Here is a 25331-nt window from a genome sequence, read left to right on the forward strand (position 1 = left end):
TTTGATTTACCCTAGAATAAAGCAGTACACTTCCATCACTTATTTACTACTTACTCGGTGGATACAGACCTTTTTTCCCTTGTTGGGCTAAAGATTAAAAGTTAGACATGTGACTTCAGTTGATTTTATGAGGTTTGTTTGACGTATTTACAGTACAAAAGAGCTTTTGGTGTTTTTCTTGCATTCACCCTCATTGGTGACCTGTCCAGGATGTACCCCTCCAAATTCCCATTGACCACTGGGAGTAGGCATCAGCAACCTTGTAATCCTCCAACGACTAAGTGTGTGTGGAGGATTGATGGACAGATTTAACACTCAGATTAGGGAGACAGAGGCATATTCTGGGAACAAGTTCAGGTGGATGCGCCTGGTGGTGGAGCCTTACCCACTGGATCTCCCTCAGAGACAACCTGATAGAGCAAATGTGAGCCCCCTTCAGGTGGGCCCACCATCTGCAAGGAGGAAACATTAAGATCATCTTTCTCTACATGTTGGCCTGACTCATGTTTTGTGGTGTGCTTGTGAGCTGTTCCACACTGAGGCTAGTCAGCTCTGATGGTTTGGTTAGTTGATCAGCCTCCTAGACTCATACCTTTAGACGGTTTTCAGGCATGGGCATTTGGTTGGAGACCCAGAACTCGCTTAAGATACACCTGGACTTGTGAGGTGATCCCATATTTTTTTTACTTGGGGAAACACTTGGAAAGTCTCTTTGGTGAGGGATTCATTCATTTTCCTTTGGGTATTTCAATATTCATGACCCGATCTTGGAAAAACATGGATGGATAGAAAGAACGTTTCCACACACAACTTGGTGACGACACTTTTGTCATGAAAAAGTCCAAAAGAAGAACATTGACGGTATCTGTGTAGTTGGCCTGTACCTTATTAGTATTAATTATCTCCTGATCTCTCATTCGCTTGGCATCTCCTCCAATTGAATTTTTAAAAATCTACATTTTGGAAGCTCTTTTAAATCGTCTCTTTTCTCCAGTCTTTTCTCCAAAAACTATGCTTGCACGTGGAAGGGTGTTACAAATGAAGCAGGAAATGCTTTACAAAATAGCCATAATAATTTAGCTCAGAGTCTATTCAGAACTTTAATGGAGATCATTATTAAAGTATTAGTGACATGTTATGTTACGATATCAGGGTGGAATGATATATGAAAAGCACAGACATTAGAGTTTATGGATTTTGTCTCATGGAAAGCAACTCTTGTTCCTAAGCTTAAACTGATAAAGATTTTTTTCAACATCTAATCTTTTTTAGTTTAATAATTGTTAAAATGTGCAGCAACATTAGAAGTGTTGGTTGTATGTAGAACTCAGGAGTGTTTGTGTGTACACAAGCTGGAGTGATAATCTGCCTTGTGGTGAGGCAATGTAAATACTCATGTTAAGGGTTAGAGCGCTGGCTCCATGCTGCTCTGCCTCTACACTGACTCTCAGACTGAAGTATCTGTACCGGAGCACCACCTTTTGCTGCAATTCCAGCTCTAAGACTTTTAAGGTATGTTTCTACAAACTTTGCATATCTAAAAACAAAAATTTTATATCAAATTGTATTTCCTTATCAGCTCAATGGTGTCTTGAAACATCCCTGGCTTTATCACTAAAATTCTGAAATATTTCTTTCAACAGTAAATGGGCACATTTAGTTTTTGTTTCACACTGTTCATTTTTCACCACCTCAGTTACACTTTGTTATTTTATACAAGGAGTTTTGTGTTAAACCTGTAATTACAGGCATGTATGTATTTGAAGCTATTGTTCTGGCATTCTGCTAATATCTTGTTTTCAGCATAGGCTCTGCCACTTTCCCTCTCCGGGCTTTGTTTCGTCATTTAATTGAATTTCCATTGGCCTTCTATTTCCTTTTGGAAAGACTTTCTGTTATGTTGCAATTGAATTTGCGGTTGCTGTCCTCTTGTCTTTTCAGAATTATGAAAGTCATTTCTTTGGGATAAGAAATGCCTTGCTTGCTTTTGGACGCAACCGCAGCTTTGACATAACATGACTGAAAGTGACTCGTGTAGTACGTGATCTGACTCAGACATGCCTGATTGTTAAAAGCAACTAGGGCTGCCACTCAAACACAACACCGGTATGATTGCTTGCGCAGCATAATACATGAACTGGTCCCTGTTGTCAGCAGAGCTTGACTCTCATCCGCCACTCCATGTTTGAGCTCACCATCTCTGGTCTTGGCATTCTCCTACATCCCTCCCACACAACTGTGGTCTCACTTCGAATTTAGTGCATTTCCACGACCCCTCTGCTGTTTATTGTTTTTTGAGGGAAGAGATATATTCAGCTTTTTATTATTTCCAGCTGTGAAATCCGAGTCTCAGAGAGGACTCTGTTTTTCACGGGTGGATAAAATGTTACATTTTAGGATAGTTATTGGACGACTGGAGCAAATCACAAGAGAACAGGGTGTGATGGTTGTTGATGGGAATGATTTGTACCAACTCAGTTACATGGAGTCATTTGTCTTCTTTTGTGTTTTTTGGCACATGCTTGAGTGAGGTCCTATATTTCCAATAAATAGTTTGAGCTCTTTAACACCGGTCATCTGCTGAGTGTTTGTGTCTTATATAAATGTGCACCAGTATGAGATTTGTGGTTGAATTATCTGCCTGAATTAATTATTTTGTATACATATTTATTTGTTTTGGCCATCACGCAGATGGTTAAGTAAATAAATACTGTTAATTTGCATATAGCACACACACACACAAGAAAAATTATTTATATTGTACTAATCTCTTTTTTGTTGTTTATATTATGCCAAGAATATCTAAAATACTTTTAAAAATTGAACTTAAGAGGCTGAAATATCTAGGCACAATTCTACATAACACACTATTGGCTGGCATTTGCAAAGCAGCCAATCCAGAAGCTGCTTTCATTTCCTTGCCGCTGATTGGCTGTAGTCTGAGGAAGACTGTGGATGTTATTTTCTGCATTAGAGCTAATACACTTTCCATTGTGTGTATTAATGCATTTTAAGTTATATTTGGTGTTTGAACTACTCAATTATTTGTGTCTTTTTTGCAATTCAGACAGTTCAGATCCCTTTTTCCTACAAATACCAGAAGTTGCCCGTATTTAGTATGCAAATTAGCACAATTAGACATACTTGAGCATATCACTAATTGCTAGATTGCATCAGATTGCTAGTACTAGGTTGATACATATCCCACTATGTTAGCTTTGAGACCAGAAGCAATCTGAAGTTGATTCATAACAGTATACTCTAACTGATTCCAAAATTAAAGAATAAATATAAGCCTCCAATATATTTCTTTTTAAGCCTTTTAACACTGTGTGAGGTGAGAAGGGAGTATTTGCTCATTTACAACAAAGCCAGAATTAGAGTTGATATTTTAAAATGATAGTATTGAAAAATATTATTAAAAATTTGTAATTTTTCCTTTTCCAGCATACTTTCTGCCTTTGTTTAATTTTCACTCCAACAAAAAAAGAATAAAAATTAAAACTTCAGCTGATGAGCACTGAACCACTGACTATAAATTTAGATCTGACCTCTGACCCACGCGATGGTCTATTACAGGATTGGTTCACTCCATTAGGTAACATGAGCGAGGGGATTTTAATAGTATAGCTTAAGAGGAGAATAAAGCAGCACTGAGAGAATAGAAATCATATGAAAGAGCAAAAGAATGAGTGAGACAGAATGTGAATGCGAGTTAGAGCCGTCCGATATTAAACTGCACAATACATGCACAATTAAAAAGCCTGATTGGATGAATGCGTTTCAAGATTGTGGGCCACGGAGGATAAAATTTACCACCAAGAGTGAAAAGTTGAGTAGAAAGCGAGTGAATTGTGCACAAGCTATGCTGGACTTCAAATCTTCTTGAACTGGAGGAACAGGAAGAGCTTGAATTGTCCCAGTCGGAGCACTGGGGAAATCCTGCTGCCTCAGTTGAACCACATACCTCCTTTGATTCAGTGTGGAGGAGCTGTTAGCTGGCTACAGCACAGCTTACAGAGGGATCCTGGATGCCTTGCTTATTTTTAATTAGCCAAAGTTCCACTTAATGTCTTGTTTATAACTACAGCCAGGAAGCAGGGCATTTTTCAAATTCCACCTCCCCACAAATGTGCTGACTCCCTCTCTGAAATCTCAAAGCAAAAAAAAAAAAAGACTCAGAAGAACAGTTTAAGTTCCTGCAAAATGAAATGAATGATTCAGTATGTGCTTACAGTAGGTACTGGGCACCTTTATCATGCATTAAACTAGGAATAGTCTGACATGAAGACACCAGGGGTAACATGACTTGAGACACTAGCTGTTTCCTTTACAAATGCGAACAAAAGTTGTTTTTTTTAATATATACATTCTGCTAATGTTAAAAAAACAAACACACAGTTTAGTGACTGCAGCGTTTCAGTTAAATAAGAAATGCAATGAACATAGCATGTGATTACACACAATAAGCCATTAAAACGTGAGTAGATGCTTTGGACTAAACTCGCGCTTGATGTGCTCCGGTTGTGCATGGCTGCGCTCCCCATGTGTTCGTTCCTCTTTATGTGGAGGCGCCTTTCTGTTGTGCGTGTGCCCGCTTGTTTTATTTTCCACGTCGCCTGACATGTGGCCGACTGATAACATTATGACAGAGCCAGGTGCGTGGGCCTCCTGGGAGAGCAGGTTACGGCTGTGTGTGTTGGTGTGTGTTGGGGAGCACGGTGGGAGTCGTATTTGGGGTTTGACCATCTTTATCTCCCTACACCCCAACATGTTTGTTTTCACAGTCACAGTATAACATCAGGACTGACGTCATGTGACCCCAGGCAGTATCTTTTATATGAAGCACAAACACATTCATCAGTCAGTGCCGGTTTCCAAATCATACACCCCTTTGACTGCAGTAGATAATAAACACATGGCAATTCTAATGCTGCCTCTCCAGCTGAATTTAACGCTGAAGGGCTTACTTCACATCATCAACTACTTCATTAAACAACACATGTAAAACAAAAAGCCATTGGTTAGTCAAGTGATGTTCAGTAAAGCAGAAAAAAAGATAAATTTGTCTTCAGTTTCATAGAAAACAAGAATTTCAAAGTCAGGCTATGTTAAGAAATTTTAAAAAAGTTTGGTAACACTTTATTTGAAGGGGTGTTCATAAGACTGATATGACACTGTCATAAATATGACATAACTCCTGCTATGAACATGAACAAGTCTTTATGAAGTTTTATGATTGTTGTCATGAAGTGTCATTTGGTAAATAATGACACTTTTAAGGCAAAATTGCTTTAAAAGTTGCATTAAAAGTCCATTAAAAGTACCAACTTTGCATTATTTGGTAAATTTATATACTTGATTGCAAAGTTGGCACCTTTAATGGACTTTTAATGCAACATTTAAAGCAACTTTGCCTTATACCGTAAGTGTCATTACTTACTGAATGACACTTCATGAAAACAGTCATAAACATTCATAAAGAATCCTTCATGTTCATAACACGTGTTATGTCATGTTTATGACAGTGTCTTATGCACACTCCTTCAAATAAGTTACCAAAAGTCTTTTGTACCATATTTTTCATGTCTTTATTACACCTTATAAATTAGGCCTGTTCAGTAGTATTGTCCCCTAATTCTGGTCAAACGTGGGTTGTTTTAAAAAGTAAGCAGTAGGCTGTTATTATTCTTACGGGCTTAACACACAAAGAGGCAACATCGCTCCCTCTCAATTCATTTCCTATGGACATTGCTCAGTTAGGACAATTAGATGTCCGGCAATATTCAAGCAAATTTCGCTCTTATACTTGTAGACACGACACAAGAAAGTTGAAAAATGAACATATGTCTCACTGGAACCAGTCAGTGGCGGTTCCATTGACTGCCCAATGAGCTGAAAGTATACACACGTCTTCAACCAGTTCAAGCATGCAGACTGAGATTATTGTAATTTGTTAAAGTACAATTAAAAGCTTTTAAACCAACTAAATGTTTCAATTTAGCTCAAAATTGAAATGGAAGCTTCTATTGGGGATTTTCTATATTTTTACATCTGACTCCAGAGGACTCAGTGCTTCACCAGTTGTGAACGTCGCCACACATCACTGCTCTAAATGAAGCTGGCAGACACCCTTAAGCTTTAATTGCTATCAGTATTCTTTTGCTTAATATTGCTATTGCCTAATGTAGAAAATTCCCATGTTTAATTAGTGAGCAATAAATATGTAACCAGAAACTCATAAGCAACAAAGTGATGCAAGGAGGTGAAAGAAAATCATCTGAACCATTCACACTTTTTATGATGGTGTGTGTGCATGCACACACATTTCCAGTAATTATTCCAGTATTTTTTAGTGAATAGTGCAAGTTTACAACACATCCCATCTAAATAAACTTTGCACCTTTAATTCAAGTCTCTCCATATGTAATTCAAGTGGAATCCAGTTTCATTCATTTCAGTCCAGCTCGTTTTAGAACAAGCTGATCCAGTAGACAGATTGAATCAAACTTATATACAGAGCAAGTCCTAATAATTTCTGTAAAATGTCCATGTAAGAACACCACTTCAACTCAATCCCTCATTTTGAGCAAGAACTGGAGGGCAGTGGAGAGGAATAACTCCCTCTTAAGGCTTATATTTGTTCCAAATATAAAACATTCATATTTGGAACAAAAAGCTGTCAAAAAGGAGGAAGAGCTACAAAGTAAATAACTGGGCATTAGAGCTGTAGTAATCACAGGCTGAAAAGTTTCTCTTCTTTTGTACTGGTGCAGACAGTGAGTTAGAAACTGGTTGAGTGACATTGTACTTTCAGTAAGCATGTGGCTTGCATACCTGTGTGTTTCCCACCTTTTTTAAAAACGATTTGACAATTTTACTCATTCTGACATTTGAGTTGAGTGTCTGTCTTATTCTTGCAAAGAAAAAATAAACAAAATCTTTAAAAAAAATCTATCAGGTTTGAGCTGTAGCACGATCTGAAATATTAGTTTTTCATGCTTCACTGGTTGCATCATTGTTTTAACTTTAGCACCTGAAACTCAAGATGGAAAATCTGCTCAATGGAACAAGGAAGTCCAGGATAAAAAACAAAAAAAACATGTAGGTTTTGTTACAAATGTAAAACAAATATACTTGAACTTGTGCACTTTACAAGATTCACCTTTTTTAGTTAGCCAGTAGCATGCTAGCAGCTCAATCTAGATGTGGTGAAGAGGATTTGAAGTTTGGCTAGCACGTGGTTAACAAGCTAGCTGTGGTTTCCTTGGATCCATTACGTCAAGATCACAATCCCACTACGGTCAAGACAGAACCTATTCCGTTATGGGATGTGGAGAAATATGTTCCAACATTTACTTTTAGATTCTTCAAGACATTACCCAACATGAGCATAGTTAGTCTCATTGTTTTGACCTGACAAGTGCTGAGTAATTCCCATCAAAATATGTTTATATGTTTCATTTCCTTTCATCATCAATGTTTCCCTTCCTAATTCAGCCACGACCCAATTGGCTCCGGCACTATTTTAAGAGAAGTGGTTTGCCCTTGTAGCCAAACATAAGGTTACCGACCTGCTTGGCTTGGTCCGTGTGGATAAAAGGTAACCTGGGATTGAATATTGACTTTGGAACCTTTACTGCTGTGAAATGAGGAGCTTGCACAACTGTATTACACCAGAAGTTCCTTTACCCACACGTCCGTCCAACACAAAGACATTTTCTCTACACCCCGATGAAAAATAGGGCTCCTTCTGAGCTTTCAAAGCCTCACTAGAGTTTGGGTGTAAGTTTGTTTCAGTTCATTTCACCAGAACCTTATAAGACACAGGTGTCCCAACAGTTCCAGGCTGTGCTGGGAAGCTGGAGTCTGCCCAAATAGGCTCCTGTTCCTGCAACTGAGCCCCCCCACAACCCCCAGCAGGAGCTGGAGCCCAGGCTGGACGCGTGCCAGTCTTTCACGTGGTGTTCTGTTGTTTTAGACCTGTCACGATAGCCCCTGGTGCATGATTGAAAACATGTTGAACTTGCCGGTTCTATTCTGGGCGGAGGGAGGCCGAGGCCCTGGCAAAACACTGAGCCCCCATGAAGCAGAGCAGCAAAGGAAGCTGCCAGATTAAATATGTAATGAGGCCATTCTTAACAGGTTCCCCGAGAGGAACGTTTCATCCTAATATTTGATTGTTCTATTTGCATAGGTTAAGTGTAGGCCTTGCTTCAGAAATGAGAAGGCAATGTATAAGGATCTACAGCGTGGGTTTGTTGAGGAAAAGTTCCAGTGTTGCGAGTTTTAGGGAAATATTGGGGCTGCATATTCTTTTCCTTCTTTTTCTTTAAATGCTCCTTTTATTGGACAATCCCATCTTTAAACGTTCCAGTTGCCATGACTCCCCACTGTGCCCCTCTGATTCCTGGACTTCCCTCAGCCTCCATAACCGGAACCAGATGCAACCTTTCCATATAAAACTCTACTTATGAGGGATTCCTTAGGAAAGGGAAAAAATAAGCAAAAACAAGATGCATGTCATATTCCATGGTTTTAATAGAGTCCAAATGGACCACATACAGGCCATATGTTTGTGGTGTTTGCAGCTGTATACTTGAAGGGAATCCACGCTAATTTTTCTTATTTCAACCCCTTTTTTCAACCATTTATGAAAAAAATGGTTGAAACAATAAAAAATCATTATTAAACATAAAAGAAAACTTCATTTAGGAGTTTGTTTTCAGGATCTTTCACTTTCTGTCATGATTGTGATGGTTGGATAAAAGAAATTGAATGGTAAAAGGTTTTCAGCTAAGCTATTTCATCCTCATTATTCTCACCTTCCCCACCTAATTATAGGAGACCCACCTCAGTCTCTATCCTCACTACCAAACCACACATTTAAAATCATACTTTTTGGAACTGTGTTGATTAAAAATGCAGGTTTGGTGAATAATTTGAAACTCAGCTTTTTACTACATAAAGATATATATTTAGCTTGACATCAGAGCGAAATCTGCCACTTCTGCTCCATTATTATTTTTATCTATTAAGTGCCTTGTTTTTACTCCCCACATGAAAATAGTTTAGGCATTAAAAAGTTAATTGTGCTAACCCTAAAGCACTGATCATGAAAATTAGTTCTGCTAATGCTAAAGTGCTTCTGCAACACAGTATTTAGCGAAACCTAATGCTAACTTAAACTCAGATGATATCTGCCTTTGAAAAAATTAAACCTTTCAGCATAAATTAATTTTGACATTGTAATTTACATGTTCTATAATGTCTTTGGATTTGCATATATCTTTTTATATCATTCCTGTGTTTGTTGTTTGAAGTAACATTATTGGGGAAAAAAGAGAACCTGAGCAGAGGACACACTCTTCATACACTTCAAAATAAGAGCATGACTATAAACATCTAACTAATTGAAGGATTTTTGGTAGTTCAAAATTTCAACTTTCAAATTTTCAAACTTTATTCAACTGAAGGTTTACAAAAACAGCCAGGTAAATTAGAATTTATGCAGAAAAAACTTTACTTAGGCGTTTTCAAAATGAGCAAAAACGCTAAATGAAAAATTAGCTCCACTGTTAGCACATTAGCAGTTTAGCAGAAATGTTTTCTACAACTGACGCATCACACCTCACACCATTTTTTTACCTGAACGTTTTTATTCTACCACCCCGATCTGAAAAGCTTTACTGTAACAGAGCTCTCCCACAACATGATGCTGCCTCCACTTTGTTTTCTCCGCATTGATGGTGTGTGAGGTCTTAGTTTTTAGACACTTTTAGCATTTTTGTTTGTAGACTTAAGAAGTCTAATCTGCTCTGATCCCATCAAAGCACCATCTCCCACCCCTACTGTAAACTTTGCTCAACTAATAAGATGGCTCCTGAATGTCAGAGCACCGTACCGTGTTTAAAGGAACCAGATACAAATGCATGCCGCACTGTTTAGCTTTTTGTGTAAAGCAAATTAAAACCTTGCAGTACTTTGCGTTGGCTTATCACATGAACTTCCCTCAAAAGCCACGAAAGTTGGTGGTGGTAGCATGAAAAATGCAAAACAGTTCAACAGACATAAATGCTTCCGACAATACAAGACAGTCCTACACATTCTTGTCATTCTTTCTGTTACTCTCCCACCTTTTTTTTTTTTTTAGAAAAAAGTTCACACACACTGTGTGATCCGTTTCTCCAGATAGTGGCTGTTGTACCTTTCAGAGGAGTTTAGCCCCCCCCACACCCTTCCTCGCTCTGCTGTCTCTGACTCGGTGGTGCATTTCTGACAGGGCGAGGAGGGAAGGGGAGGGAGCTCTGCTGCATGTGGGAGGAGAGGGAGAAGGAAGAGCGCAGGAGGAAGGAGAAGCCCTTTCAGTTTCTGGGAGTTGCGCTCGCTGAAGGCCACAGAATGAGAGCAGTTGCTTTCCTCTCACTCCAACAGGCAACTGCAGGTTTTCTGTAGCTCTGGCTCCCTCAGAGGAAAAACCCTCCAGATTTCCTCTGATTTTTTTTTCTTTTTCTTTTTTTTTTAACTTCCTTTCTCCCACCACCGCTCTTAATTTTATTGGCCTAGAAGTACAATGCCTGTAGTTGGTGTGGCTTCCAAGCTGAGGCAACCATCTGTGGTGGGCACCAAGCCGGTGCACACTGCCCTCCCCATCCCCAACGCTGTCCGAGCGGCCGCCTCGCAGGGCTTCATGGCCCGGCAGCGGGACCTCGGGCCAGGTGACGGCACCCCAGCACTCAACTGTCAGCTGTCGGTCAGGTCCGAGTACCAGCAGGAGAGGAGGACGGCGGGAGGAAAGGCCAGAGCAGAGAGTGAGGAGAGCAAGATCTGCAAGGTAAGTGGAGGGCTTGTGTATCGGCCGGCGGCGCAGGTGTCAGGCTGTCAGCTCCTCCTGGGCTGCAGCAGGTGTCTGTCTTCCTCTGTAGCAGATTTCTTTTTTTGCACAGCAGTGAGTCGTTTGTGCTGCTCTGGAATGTTGTCACATCTTCAACTCAGAGGGGAAAGTAGATGAGTGATGAATCACTGACCGTGTCCTGACTCTCTCTCTGCCCCGTCTGCGTTGTTTTCGGGGTAGAATGGAAGTTTTTATGAAGGAAACTCTAAAGACCTTTCTATCTACAGTGCCGGGATAGATTGGTAGATTTCCAAGCATGGTTTTACTACATTGTGTGTCCTAGTTTAGCGAACTTTCTTCCCTTTTTCCGATATACTCGGCTGACTTTCGAAGACTGCAGCTGAGGAGTTAAGTTGGTCTACAGAGTGGAGGGAGGAGAATTCAAACCTCCCCGCCAAATGCTTCCAGCAACCCTCTGGCCCATCCCACTTACCCAGCTGTCAGAGCGCAAACTGAAGCGTTTCTCTCCACCTGCCCACCAGCTGTCTCTTCTTTCTGTTTACACACAAATAAACTAGAAAGAAACCCAAATGTACTTTTCCAATCTGGATTTCATGTTTTTGGTGAGGAACAAAACGGTGGATTTGTTTTTTTTTCTCCTGGGCTAGAAGAAACACAAATATGAGTCCATGCTCTGCTGCTGGTGAATCCTCCCAGCGTGTCTTTGACCGAGTCCACTTCGCCTCCTCACTGAAGGGGGGAGGTTTGGAGTTCAGCATTAACCTGTTGCTAAACTGACATTATCGTGACTTTTCTTTGAGTTTTTTTTCATCAGTTTGGTGCATTAAACTGAGGTTCTGTGTCGATATTCTCAGTCATTTATTAGCCTGAGGCAATTCCTTAAATGATGCAAATGATTCAGTTAAAAAACAAAAAACTTGTTGAGGCAAAAATCTCTGTTTATTGATCAGCTGCCAAATTGTTTTGTTTTATTTTTTTCTCACGGTCACATGTTTCAGGGAGAGTTATTGTGGTCGTGCAGCATGCTACTGTTTACTTTAAGTTAGCCGGGGAGTTAGTGAGAGATTGACTGGACTTGTAGGGAGTCCTCAGTACAGGGCAAGTAAAGCAGAAAAGTTTACAGCCATGGGATACAATGCTAGACTTTTTATAGCTGCTCAGCCAACTGACTTTCAGCTGTTATCGGTCAATTCATGAGGGTAATCAGTCGGTACTAAGTACCCCAGGGGTAAAGGAACGTTTCATTTGTGTACGGACAACAAATATGGTAAAAGTTTTGAAAATTAGCTGGATGAGCCACAATAGTTGGCTGCCTCAGGCGGATATTGTTAAGTGGAGAAAATAAATAATCTCTCCACGATCTTATGTTTTTGAACCACAGTTTTTGTCCTTTACAAGTAAGATTGTGTTTCCTTAGTTCTACATTCTGTTATCACAGTTATTTTGTTTGCTTGTTTTTCTTTTAGAATTATTTAGTTTAGTATTTTTTGGTAGTGCTGTTCATGATTATATGATTTGTTCCCCCTTTGTTTCCTTAGTTTTTAGCCTCTTTAAAGCATGTTGTTGCATTTATGATACACTTGGCTGCATGTAAACAACTTTACAAGCTAAATTTGACTGTTTTAAAAAAAGTCTGTTCAATATTTGATCAGATAGAGTTGTGTCCCACAGGTATGACAATTTTCATACCTGTGGGTATGAAAAAATAGTTGAACTAATTTAGCTATTGGCAAAATAGATAAATCTGTTCAACTTACTGGGTAACTTTAAACTCATCTGACAGTTCCTATACTATTTTACAATTCAGTGTGACTATTGTAAGTAGTAGAAAGATTACTTAGAAAGATTACTATTACTTATAATACCTCAACAAAACCTTATTTGAAAAACTTCTAGCTATTCCTTTAAAGCCAGTGTTTTGTTTGGGGATTTTGAAGCTGAACATGTCCCATTTCTTCCCCCCTACTTTGCGGAAATCCCTTAGGGGCTTCTCATCATCATCATTAACCCAACTTGACAGTTTGACACTTTCTGCAAGCACGTCCTTCTGATACCTGCACTTAATATTCCTGGCAGTTTACAGATCTTAAACTTCTCATTGACTGAGCATCACCTAAATTGCTTCGGAAAGAAAATCAGTGTACCGTAGGCAGGAAGAAATCTCTGGCTTGCCCCGGCCTGTCGGTGTGGTTGAGGAATGGGTGGTATGGAGGAGTAATTAGTCTATCTAATTGTGTTGTGTAGTCCTTTAAGAACCTAAGAACTCCCCTGCATTTCAGAGGAAAAAAGACTGAAATCCTTTTCATTGCTCTGTTTACATATACCAACACCCCTTGTTTGTTTGTTTTCGATTATCATTCAGGATCAAGTGTAGGGGGGAGTGGGTGTGTGTGTGTGTGTGTATAGGGGTGCAGAGTGTGAGTTCCTGCTTGTTTGTGCAAATGCAACCCCCCACCTCTGTGTGGCCAATAGTGCCAACAAGTGTTGGCTTGTTTGCCAGAAGTTCAGCACATCCTTGCTTTGGTTGTATTTTCTGAGGTTTTAAGCATTTCTGGAGGCTCTGCTGGAAATTTCCACCTTCCTCTTTGCAACAATCCGATTTGACCCGTAACAGAGACCCACCTAATGATGAGTTGAGGCAAAAGCTCCTCTTATTATAAGCAGAAGTAAACGAACGCTTCACCGGCAGAGAGACAAGGCAACAGATGCAGCAACTGCAGCAGGATGACCAAATTTGGGTGTTGCACATTTTAAAGCATTAAGCCTGCAAGAAGACTTTCCAGAGAGCTGCCAAAGTTAATCTTCCCACAAATACCTTTGTTACAACTCCAATCCCTTTTCTCTGCTCGGGTTGAACAGTTTAATATTATCACATGTACTGTAATGTAAGGGTGAGAACAGGGTCACTTTTTACTGAACGGCTGCCGCTCCCTGGCTGGCTTAGAGGGTAATGGTGTGTGGAAAGGACACAATTATCCTTCTTAGACCAGGTTTATATTGAATGGAACTTAAAATGTGTTGATATATTTGGCTGTGTGTTATTTTCCTTTTGCAGCTGAAGTAAAACATGGCTAAAGGCATTTATGCTAAGTGTCATTTAAATAAAAAAAAGTAGATTGCTACAATGTTTTAGTGGATTAGAGGCTGATAAATCCATTGTTTTATGCTTGTATTGCTAATACTAGCTAACCTGCTTTCTGATAACATTATTGGCAAATTGCATTGCTTTCAATTGGAATATGGTATGTCGTTCCTAGATCTGAGATACCAACTTCTAAATTTAAATTAGGTAACCATTATTAATTTGAAAATCATTATTAATTTGATATGAAATTCTATGGAATTTCATATCTAAATTCCATAGATATGAATTTAGGTATGATTCAAATTAGCAACATTAGACATTTTCCAGTCTCACATATGTATATTATGTTGGTGCTGCTAATGTTTAAAACTGAATTCCATGTAATTTCTGTATAATATATTTAGTTGAGTGCAGAAAAATCCTAAATGATGGTTGATCATGGGTGTAATGAGATCCCGCAAAATTAAAACACAACGTTTCTCAAGTCTGTCTTAAGAATTGCTGTCCAGTTGCTTTCAGCTTGACTTCAAAAGGGGAAATAATTTTAATGTGTGAGGAGCCTCTAAAATGAAAGGTGTGTCCATTAATCTTGATAAAAGTAGCTAAAATCTAGCCCCTTGTTCTATTCTTTGCTACATATAGGACATCTATATGAAGCAAAGCTATTGAGAAACAATTGGGTTTTTTTTTACCCAGTCGCTAACGTTTGGCCATGATGTATGTAATGCGCCAGCTTCACTATGACGCAGTCTGTAAATTGCATACACTGTAAACAACAAAAAGGGAGTAGGGCCACAACATCTTTGCCAGCAATAAAATGTCTTAAACATTCCTTTTGCTCAAACTTTAATTCCTCAATATTTGAAAGTGTGGCCAACACGGATTGAATGGCTTCGTTTACTTCCTCCGATGCCATTGCCAAACTACAACCCTGTATAGCTGAACTATGATTACAAAGCAGTGCAGAAACTCAACGCCATCGTTCCCATCTCTTCTGTTTGTCGATCGCCCAGTTGAAATTCATCATTAGAAATCAAGCTAACTGGGAGAAATCCCAAATAGAGCGCTGAAGGGAGATGAGAATCAAGTGGAATTTCATAGGAAGCCAATGGCCACGCTAAAGAGTAGCAGTAGCAGCTACTGCTGCAAAGACTTTTCAGACCTTTATAATATTTATCAAAACAAAGATTGCTTTGATAGTTTTTTGGAAAATGTTATTGCTTTTTCCTGTTTCCAACACTACTTTTAAGAGCAGTGTTGTTTTCCGTAGTATTTTTACTCTTGTATTTGCTTTGAGATTCCAGACGAGTTTGCAGAGCAGAGGTTAATAAGGCAGAGCTCCTATGAGACATTATTAAACCACAGCTTTGCATGTCTTTGGTAGTACTGGGGAACACCTGCGCTTATCAAAGGCTTCATCTTAATCTTTCCATGATTTGGAGCTGTCAGAGATACCAATTTACCATCCTTGATGGAGATGAGAACAAGGTTAGACGTTTTGCTCTCCTTGTTGTACTTTATGCTGACAGTTCACATCAGTCACTGCCAGTGGCACTGCAGGATGACAGGCCATGAAGAAGCATTCACAGGAATGAACCAGGCTTCAATAAAGTGCAGCTCCCACTGATATGGAATTAGTTTGTCCCTCATAACTTTTGGCTGCTGTCCAAGTCACACAGCCGGGGGTAATTTAGTGTTTTTAAAGAACTGAACTCTACATAAAGGTCTTTTATCAAATATTTGACATGTAAATGAAGAAAAAAATCTTTTCATTCACTATCCTCAATATTTGTGTACTTTTACTTTAAGGGGTCTGCATTCTGCTGTTAATCTGCCTTACCCAAGTGAAGAAAAAATCATTTCCGTAGGGTAAACATGGCTGTTATCAAAAATTTCTTTCACCCAACTCGTGACCGTTACATGCGGCTATTTTTGCGAGCCTTTGATGTTCGGGAAATGTTATCCTGCAGAGTACGTGAGTATTTACCGGAGGTGCAGACGAGTGCCAGACACGCTTGTCCACTTTAAGAACAGAAAACATCCTGTTGACCCTGCGTGCGTCCGTCTGTGCAGACGATACTCTACTGACTGCAGAAAACAATCCGGATCTATTGTTGTCTATTTTCTTATTTGGGTCATCTTCTGCTCTGTTCCGGATAAACTTCTAGACGGCAACATGGACACGTTCAAAGTAGGTGCAGTTGCGTGAAGTGTCAGTAGTCCAGTGGCTTGAGTGACTAGAATGTAAGCAGTGGTTGTTCTTTCTCTGGGTGGCCCTTACTGTGTGTATTTTCTCTCTTTAGCTTTCCGTCTCTTTGTCTGCATGGTTTTCACTTTGTATCAACTGTTTTATGGGTTCCAAGAGTCTTTTTGATATTTTGGAATGCAAACTGGGTTTGACTTTTCCGATTCACATAGGCTTGTTTCAGTGTTCTGTTCGGAGCCACACCATTTCAACTGCAGCTCCATAGGTGGGCTATTATTTCTGTCGACTCAAAAGAGAAAAAGTTGTCAACTTTGGAGGGATTTTTAAGCAAGAATTTGAAGCAACTTTTTTGAGCTTCTTGTTTCCGAGGAAGAAATCGACCCGTTTAAAAAACATGGGATTTCACATCTATTACTGGTCCTAACAGGTCCATAATCATAATAATGTCAGTAGGGTAAAGACACTGGGATGGTAGGATCATGTCATGGAGATGTTTTTGTTTTAATATTTAACGAGGTTCGTGTTAAAACATCAAATACGTCTGTCGTTGTTTCTTTGTGTTTTGTGAGAAAGGTTTTGTTTTTGTGCCAAGCAAAATGTGGAAAAACTAACTATAGATAAGCTTAGTTATACTTACATGTATAATAATTATTCGCCGAAAGTGAGACTTTTAGCTGTTTCCATTCACACTGTGTTTGATGCAGTGACATCACATACAGCCACTGCAGGACTTAAACGTTTGTATTTCCTTGTGACACAGATATAAGAGGATCAGTGCTGTAAGAATTCCCACATCTACCTGATTGCTGCCAGCATTGTATTTTTTTAAATGACAAAAATTGCCAGAAGCGATTGCTTGCTACCGTGGCCATGTCCATGCTCACTGGGAACTTAGAGCTCTTCAAACCCTCCATAGGGCGCTGGTTTGTTAGATCTTAAACCTACTCGCTATTAAACATTTGTCCTAAGCTTCCACATCTTCTCTACACAAATTGCTGTGTATAAACTCAAACTCATCTTCAGAGTTGCATAACATCACTATTCATTTGCAATTTGTTTGCTGCTTTCTTGACTGGCCTGTTTCTCGACATAGGATACAGAAATAAACACAACTCTCAACTATGAGCTGAAAAATGAAAAAGGACAACGGCCTACATAGAAAAAGAAAAGTTACTGCTTTGTCTTGGCACCTTTTTGTATCAGTTTGACAAACTTTATCCTGATCTGCAAAAGTTTGTTTCTGCAGTTGTGGCATCATGGCAGTAGAAGGTCAAACAGTCTGTGGTCTGTTCAGCCAATTAGAACTAATGTGTTAACAGAAGAAAGCACCCCAGTTCACTTTCCCTGATCCAAGCTGGAAATATGGCAGTGATTTTTGTTCTAGCACATCATATTGAACCATGAGATTATCAAATTAAACATGCAGAAAAAGAAATCAGATTACCTTAACATATGCTTTAGCCACCACAGATTTGATTTACTCATATTTCTTTGCCGTGGTTCATTTCATCTGAGATTTCCTAATGATCACTGGGTAAAAATTGAAAAAAAGAGACAATATTATCCATTCCACTGCTTTCTTTTCCCTACTTCTTTCAGTGTTCCCTGTCTGACACGCACTATATCATTGCCTTCCATTCCACAGGGAGTCTGCAGTTGGCCGCAGCGTTTAAATCTTGGAGTGAGAACACACAGAGCGGCCGGTGTTTACAGTACAGCCACACCGGTTAAAAATACTCTCCTCTGGAAGTACAGGCGCAGTGTTCATTCTGAAACTTCAAGACAAATTAGACTTGTCGTAAAGCATTTTCATTTGCAGAATTTCAGGAGCAAGGCATTTACAAAGAATTTCATTGTTCAGGTCGACTTAGATGGTGACTAAAATACCATAATTCATGGCAAAATGCACATGCAAAATCCAAAACTATATACATTAAATGATTTTTTATAACTTCAGTGTTGTGTAAGCCCTCAACAGGATCCACCAGGCTAATGCATGTATTTCAGTGGGAATTAATTGCATCCTTAAGTCTTTGTTGTGGGAAAGTGGTTACCCATCGACTCGGGAGACCTGGACATCTCTCCCAGAGTAATAATATTCTCCAGCAATTATGCAAGGTCCCACGGCATTTCCAAGGCAGAAAAGTACATGCCCCTTCAGTTCATTCTGGCTTTCACCTGGAGTGAAAGTGAGACATGCCTGGAAGCCCTCCAAAGTGAGGCCTACACTAATTCACGCTTTAGAGGAGCAAATCTTCTCCAAAGTTCACTCCTGATTACAGAACTCCTTACAAAGCTTAGTTTAGCCTCCCTTCAGACAAAACTTGTTCCAGCCTTTTATATCCAGAATCTTGTTGTCATACTTTTTTGGTCATAGGGATCAATTTCGGTTAGAACATAAATTTCCAAGTACGTAGTTTCAGCTCTGCTCCTTCATCACTATCAAAATTCAAGCAACACACCACTTATAGCAGATAAAATTTTGATCCATCCCCTCATCCATTTCCTCCTCCATCATCCAATAGTCTTAAAAAGGCTGCAACATGCTAGAACTACTCTCTGGCTTGGCACACAGCCTCACACCTGATCAAGAGAAAGTAGTCTACTTACTGTAACTTCTTCACACTTGACTGAGAGTCTCTCTCATGCATGCTGAAGGTAAAAGCTTAAAGACAAAAAGAAGCAGAACCACATCATCTGCATTAAAGGAGAAGTTCCAAAGTTACGAATTCAGGGTCCTGTCCATGAACACAGCTATGGAGCACATCACATTTTGACTGCTGACCATGTTGGGTGTTGGAAGTGAGGGATGGGAGTATTGAACGGAGCGACTGCATTTGCTTTACCAAGTTGCTTATGCTAAAGTAGCCATCGCTTCTACTTGTTCAAATCAAGCTAATTTGTCTGTGGAAGTAGCACTCCTATTGTGGGAGGCAGGCTCATGTCCATGTCACCTGAAACTGGGTTCATGTAGCAAATATCAGCTCTATAGTAAGGTCTACCACTCTTTAAACTTGAGCAAATGAGCCTAAACCACTTGACTGGAGTGGGTTAAAGTTATTGCAATAATTTTTCAAGTTCTTATGAAAGTCTGGCCTGACCCTTTCCTGTGTGAGGTAGCCATGCAGTGACCTGTTATAAGTACCACCTGTGTGCAGTGTTGATCTTCTTGTCCAACTTTTTGTAAACCCATAACAGACTCTCAAGGACTCTGCCTCAACACACTTGATGCCTACAGGTTGAAACTTTGCACTAACTCAGTCAAGACATGCTAAACACACCCATGCAAGCTGCTTTGAGTGTGTGGCGATTGTTATCCATCTTTCCCTTCACCGCAGGTTTTTCCCATTTGTCTCTCTTTAGATGTCAGTTTTTCAGTAGGTTCTGTTTTCTTTTCATTCTCTTTCAGGACTCCTTTTCCAGCTCTTCTGTTTTCCACTCAGTTTTCTGTCACTGTCTCTCTGCTCTTTCCCATTCCCAGCATTCCTCTGTTAGTCCTTTTTTCCCCTTCTTTTACTGGAACTTTTCTTATATTCTGTCCCCCATTCAACTTACTTACTGTTATTTTCCTTTGACCTTCTCTCTTTTCTCCCCCTCTTTTTTTTTCTTGACCGCCTTTTTTTCAATTAATCTTTTTATTTCCGTAAAATACTTGATGGCAAAACCAGAACGGGAGATTTAACACACACCTGGTTCAGTCCTGTTTCTCCAGCTGTCACAGATAAAATTTCCTTTCTCAAAGAATTGATCACTCTTTTTTTTTTACGCGTGATTTTTTTCTTCCTTATTCCAAACTGCATCGTGTCTCCAGTACATCAAGTCCTGAGTAAAGCAGCTGGAGGCAAACATCTGGGTTAACTGGTGTCAGAAACATCCAACCATGTATGGAGTGAGAGCAAACGTGTTAACACATCTAGTAACACATGCTAACAAGAGCCAGGTCTGCGTCTGGGTTGCTACTAGGAATGCAGAGATTGATGTTGTGAGTTGTGTCTGTTATAGTGACTCATGACTTACTCAGCACTAGAGCAACTTTGAACAGATTTACAAGGATTCCTTGCACTTTCGAGTCCCACTGGAAGGAAGAAGTAACCTGTGGATCAGGAATGGCAGTATGCAAATTTGCATACTAATATTATGTCTTTTTATTGTAGAATTATTAACCAAAATTGTTGCAAACTTGTTGGTATCCCAACTCAGATTAAATTAAAATTAGGAATAATCTAATTTTGGTTCTCAAAAGTAAATAAAAATTTGGCATGCAAAGTTTGGCCAACCAATCACAGCTGGTAGTGCAAAAGAGGTGAAGAGGAGCACATGCAAGAAATTACCAAAAGGAACAGAATTGGGAACTTGATGTCAGAGTGACTGCTAAGGTTAAGAGATCTGGAGACAAAGTAAGAGAGGCAAGACCGAGACGGTTTGCATAATGCAGAAGAGGGGTCAGTGTACACTGGACAAAGGATGTCGAATACGCAGCAGTCAGGAAGGAGGGAAGAAAGAAGAAAGAAGACCGTAAAGAAAATTCATACATGTTCTGAATGAAGTACATAGGAAAGGGAAGCAGTTTGGGGTAGGGTGAAAAGGAATCAGGCCCCTCTAGTGGTGACTGATTTGCTTATGGCCATGGTTAGAATAAAGTACACACACTCTAGATTTTCACATTCTAGGAGATAATTGCAATGCACTGATCTTTATTGGTTTATAAAATCATTCATATCTAACCTCAAGTGTAAAAAACCTCAGAATTTTTCCACTTCTTTCTCTGACATTGCCAGATCACTTGGAATATCTTATTTCAGCCTAAGTTTAGCACTGTATTTCTTGCATGAAACAGTACTCTCATGAACTCTAACATTCAAAATACAACGTAACTTTTTTCTTTCTTTTCTTTTTTTTTTTTTTTTTTTACAATTTCTCAGTGCTTTCTATGGTCTCATATTTGACTCTCTACTTTTGGAAAGTCATTTGCAGATGTCTTACCCTTCCACCCGCCCTTTTGATGAACATTTTTCTTAACTGTAGAATAATGAAATGCCAATTGTTTGGAAAAAGCTTTGGAACCCTTCCCAGATTGATGGGCAGGCAATCATCACTTAAAGGCTGAGAAATGCATTTGGAAGGTATTAAAATATAATGACAGGATGTGATGCTCATTATTTGCTTACATTCAACGTTTGATTGTTCAAAAGCGGCTGCTGTTAACTAGAAAACACTACCCAAAACCTTTCCTAGGGGGATTCTAGATGGTGGTTTGCTGCTGGACTCTACTGGCACAGGCTTTTATGGGACACTTAACACTCCAAAAAAGATGAACACATATTTTTTGGAGTGGTTAAATCATCCTGCTTTGACTCATCATTACCCACAACCAGCATTTGTTAATATTTCTTTCTACTGTCTTTGAAACCCACATCCTTCCTTCCTTGATCACTTTGTGCAATAATGTTAAGCATTGCCTTTACCTTTTCATTAATTTGTGCAATTTTAAATAATTGACCCTTGATTGTGTCGTGGGCTAAAATAAAATTCACCCACCCCTTTTCCTTTTGTCCCTAATTGGTCTCAGTTTGGTCCATAAAGCTCTCCAGTTTGGACCAAACAGATCTTGTGCAAAGTGTCTCCTGACACACATTGGGGTATAGTTTTATTTAGTGAATGCAGTTTTTACTCCCACCTGAAGGCTCGTATTGAACTTTAACAACTTCTTGTTTATCCGTCCTTAGAGGTTTCTGTTTTAGAGTTCATTTCCTCTCACAACGCTTTTGCCTTGGTTGTTTTGTCAGGCAGTGGGCTTGTTGAATTTCATTTGTACAAAGTACAGGAACATGACCAACAGAACCTATCCATAGTCTATAAAGTCTATGTCTTTGTTAATGAAAAGAATGATAGGATAAGTTACTTTCTTGGAAGAGGAAGAAAATGTAAACTGGATACTTGGATCATTTTTAGATAGTATATCAGTGATGGATTTGTACTGTAGGTTAACTGTTAGGATCCAATTAGTCTCTAGGGAACAGTTTGCTCTATCCATAATCTTTCAGTAATTGAGCAAACATTAATATTCCATTAGATTCTGTAATGATGAAGTGCTGAAGGGGCTAATTTTATGTCTCCTTAATACCAGAATGTAGTTGGCAATTGACTTGAAATGACAGGACAATAGGTTCCTTGTGACTGATACCAAAACCTATCTGATGGCAGACCAGATACTTAAAATCACCTGACCATTAGGAAAAGAAAAGACACAAGTCTTTTATGTAGCTCATTACTAATACCTACATGGGATACAAAAAAGATTCATAAGATCCGTACATTTGAGCTCTTGGATGTCGGAACATCTTACTCTAGATGTAGACGTAGACAATGGACTGACCTGGCGGTGTCCAACTCACACAGGGAACCATCTAAACTTTGTGCCAAAGAAATAGCCTCAGCTTTGAGTCTTTGAGTATGCAAAGACCATTTTAGTTTTTAAAAATAATTCCAGTATCTTGTAGTCCCACATGAAAATGTACCCCACAGCCCTATGTACACGCTTTGAGGTCCTTATATAATATATAAGGACCTCAAAGATCCTTAAAATTAAAAAAATGGACCAAGAAATCTAATTCTAATGACAGGATACGGGTAAAAGACTGAAAAAAGACAAAGTGATTAAGAAGACAGTGGACATAGTGGGACTTAAACTGGAGAGACTAGCATAAGGTACTTAACAAGAAATTAAGATCCCACAACACCAGATTGTAACAGATAAACAAATGACACTGAGGCCTTGCCAAACCAAGAAATACAAGGTCTTTGGTGAGATGTGTGGAGCATGAGCTTTTCCTAGAAAGGAGATAAACCTTGAGAAGTAAGAATTCCTGGACTGACGACAGATGTCAATGCCTCATCTAAGTGTGAAACTATCTTTTTTCAGCATTGTGGTTTTGAGAGCGTGGGGACACTTAGTGAAAGGAAATTTCAAGGGTTGAGAGGAAATAAGTGCGACTGTGAAAACAGAAAGAACAGTAGCCGATATGGCAAGAGCCTGCAGTATGCCGTGATTTAAACAAAATGAATATTACCTTGTAGTTTCCAACTGGCTCTGGGCCACACATTATGGAAGAGAATTGAAGCAGGAGAGGAAGCGGATGTGGGCTGGAGGTCTGAAAATGTAACAGGAGTCTGATTGGGCACCCAGTCTTATGCAGATGAGGGGTTTTATGATCAGTGGGGCAGGAGGGAACCTAATTACATATACAAGCCTCAGATGCAGTAAGGGAAGAAATGAAACCTTTTGATTGAAATCACTAGTCTGTGATTTACAGAACTGACATGAGGATTAATGTCTCTTATCAAGTTGCTGAGAAACCAAACACTTTCTGTTGCCAGTAACACAATTGTAGCCTAAACCTCGCAGAATATTTGATCACTTTTCTCATTTAGACTGGTTGGTTTCATGGCACACAACTTTTAAACATAGTCAACACCACAATATCACTATACAATTTGAATATTAGAAGAAGAAAATTAAAAGAAAAACTCTGTCAGATGAACTTTAACCTGACTGTAATCAAACTTTCACCTTGATTTATGGCAGTACAACCGCCTCCACTCTTCAAAATAAAGGTATCTTGAAATTTCTTGACCTGTCTATGCTTAGTTGAAAAAGTGAAGCTCGATAGTCTTGCAGTCAGACCTAACCACATCTGAATTCATAGTTTTGAAGTGATCTTTCATAATAATATGGTACGGTTGGGTGTGTTACATTGCACTGCTAAAATTACCTTGCATATTTATGTCAATCATTAAGGCCTCTTTATGCAAAAGCATAAATATTTGTTTGAAAGGCTTCTTGGATGGTAAACCCTGTGGGTTGTCAGATATTTTTGACCAATTACCCAACATATTTACAACATGTACTATTTGTGTTTGCATCTATGTGAAAATTCTATTTGCATTTGCGCAGGTAAATTACCTTTGGTGGCTTTTCTGTTCCTAAGTAAAGGCAAAGCGTGCAGCATTATGCGAGAGCAGCCTTATTTTCCCAGGTCTGCGTCTAAGAGTAGCACTTGGCGCGAGAAGCCCGGACTGTAACTCTTTAATCGCAGAGTTGTTTACTCTTTAAATCAGCACAATTCAAGAGGTTTTGGGAGGGCTCCTCGGGCCTTGGCGCGGCAGCATGCAGACGTTTTTACAACTCACTCTGCTCAACACCATCTTGATAACAGATTCCATGGCCAAACGCTTCAAACGTGTGTGCTTTTCTAATAAATCCAGATTATGCAATCAAACGTTGAGGAAAGCAGAACTCACAAATACCGTAAGATATGATTTAGATTTTTCTGTTAAAGTCTGTGTGATATGTGCTTCTGACTCTTCTGTGCTTAACGTTTCATGTGTGTGTGTTACTAGCTCCAGGTGTTGAGGCTTGCTATTTTTGGCACTCTGCTTCTGATAGAAGTATAAGATAGAACCACTCAAGTTGACTTTGACTATATTGTATAAGTTTTAGCTTATACACTGCCTTGCAATAGTATTTATACCCCATGAAATCTTTCATATTTTATGTCACATCACAAACATCAATGTCTTTTCTTGGACTTTTTAGATAATAGACCAAAACAAAGTAGTGCATAATTATGAACATAGTTTTAAATCAAAATTTCTCTTCATTTTTGAGTCAGTAGCTTGTAAAACTCCAATTACATCTGCAAGTTATTCAGGGTATGACTCTACCAGCATCACACATCATAAAGTTGTCATTTTCTTTTTAAAATACCTCAAAATCATTTAGATTAGATGGAGTGTGTTGATATTTACCATTTCCCTTCTTAATTCCCTCTTGAAATAGATTCCTGAAATGATTTTAGTTCTGGACCCGGACTAGGCCATTCCACCTCATCATTATTCTTTGAACTAAATCATACTATTGTATCTGTGACCGAAAAAAAAATGCTGTTTCCTACATGGTTTGTTGCAAAGTTTAAATTGGACTTGTTTTGGCCCTAGTGTGTATGACTGGTGGTAATTCTGTTGATTTCTGCAGCATTAACATTTTGGGTTATTGCATAGCTCAAGATATTGTTTTATAACTTCACCCTGCTTTAAATTTACCCAAAACCTTGTCCCTGACCAGTACACTTAAAGATCAGAGAGAGAATCTCACAATAACTCTCATTATAGTACAGTAAGAAGCA

General features: G+C 39.2%; 1 protein-coding gene across 11 annotated transcripts in view; it reads left to right on the top strand.

The window, feature by feature from the left end:
• nav3 (neuron navigator 3) overlaps nt 1-25331 on the top strand; it is a 313027-nt gene that overhangs the window by 115701 nt on the left and 171995 nt on the right. For 10 of the 11 annotated variants that reach the window (XM_032589225.1, XM_032589228.1, XM_032589229.1 and 7 more), the window contains exon 1: nt 10372-10834. The exons of the other annotated variant lie outside the window; for it this stretch is intronic. In XM_032589225.1, coding sequence (XP_032445116.1) covers nt 10574-10834 — 261 coding nt within the window. In that variant the 5' untranslated portion in view covers nt 10372-10573. Of the gene's footprint in view, nt 1-10371; nt 10835-25331 lie in introns of those variants that run through there. 11 annotated transcript variants of the gene reach the window in all.

This window comes from Xiphophorus hellerii, chromosome 17 (assembly GCF_003331165.1).
Source record: "Xiphophorus hellerii strain 12219 chromosome 17, Xiphophorus_hellerii-4.1, whole genome shotgun sequence".
Classification (NCBI taxonomy): domain Eukaryota; kingdom Metazoa; phylum Chordata; class Actinopteri; order Cyprinodontiformes; family Poeciliidae; genus Xiphophorus; species Xiphophorus hellerii.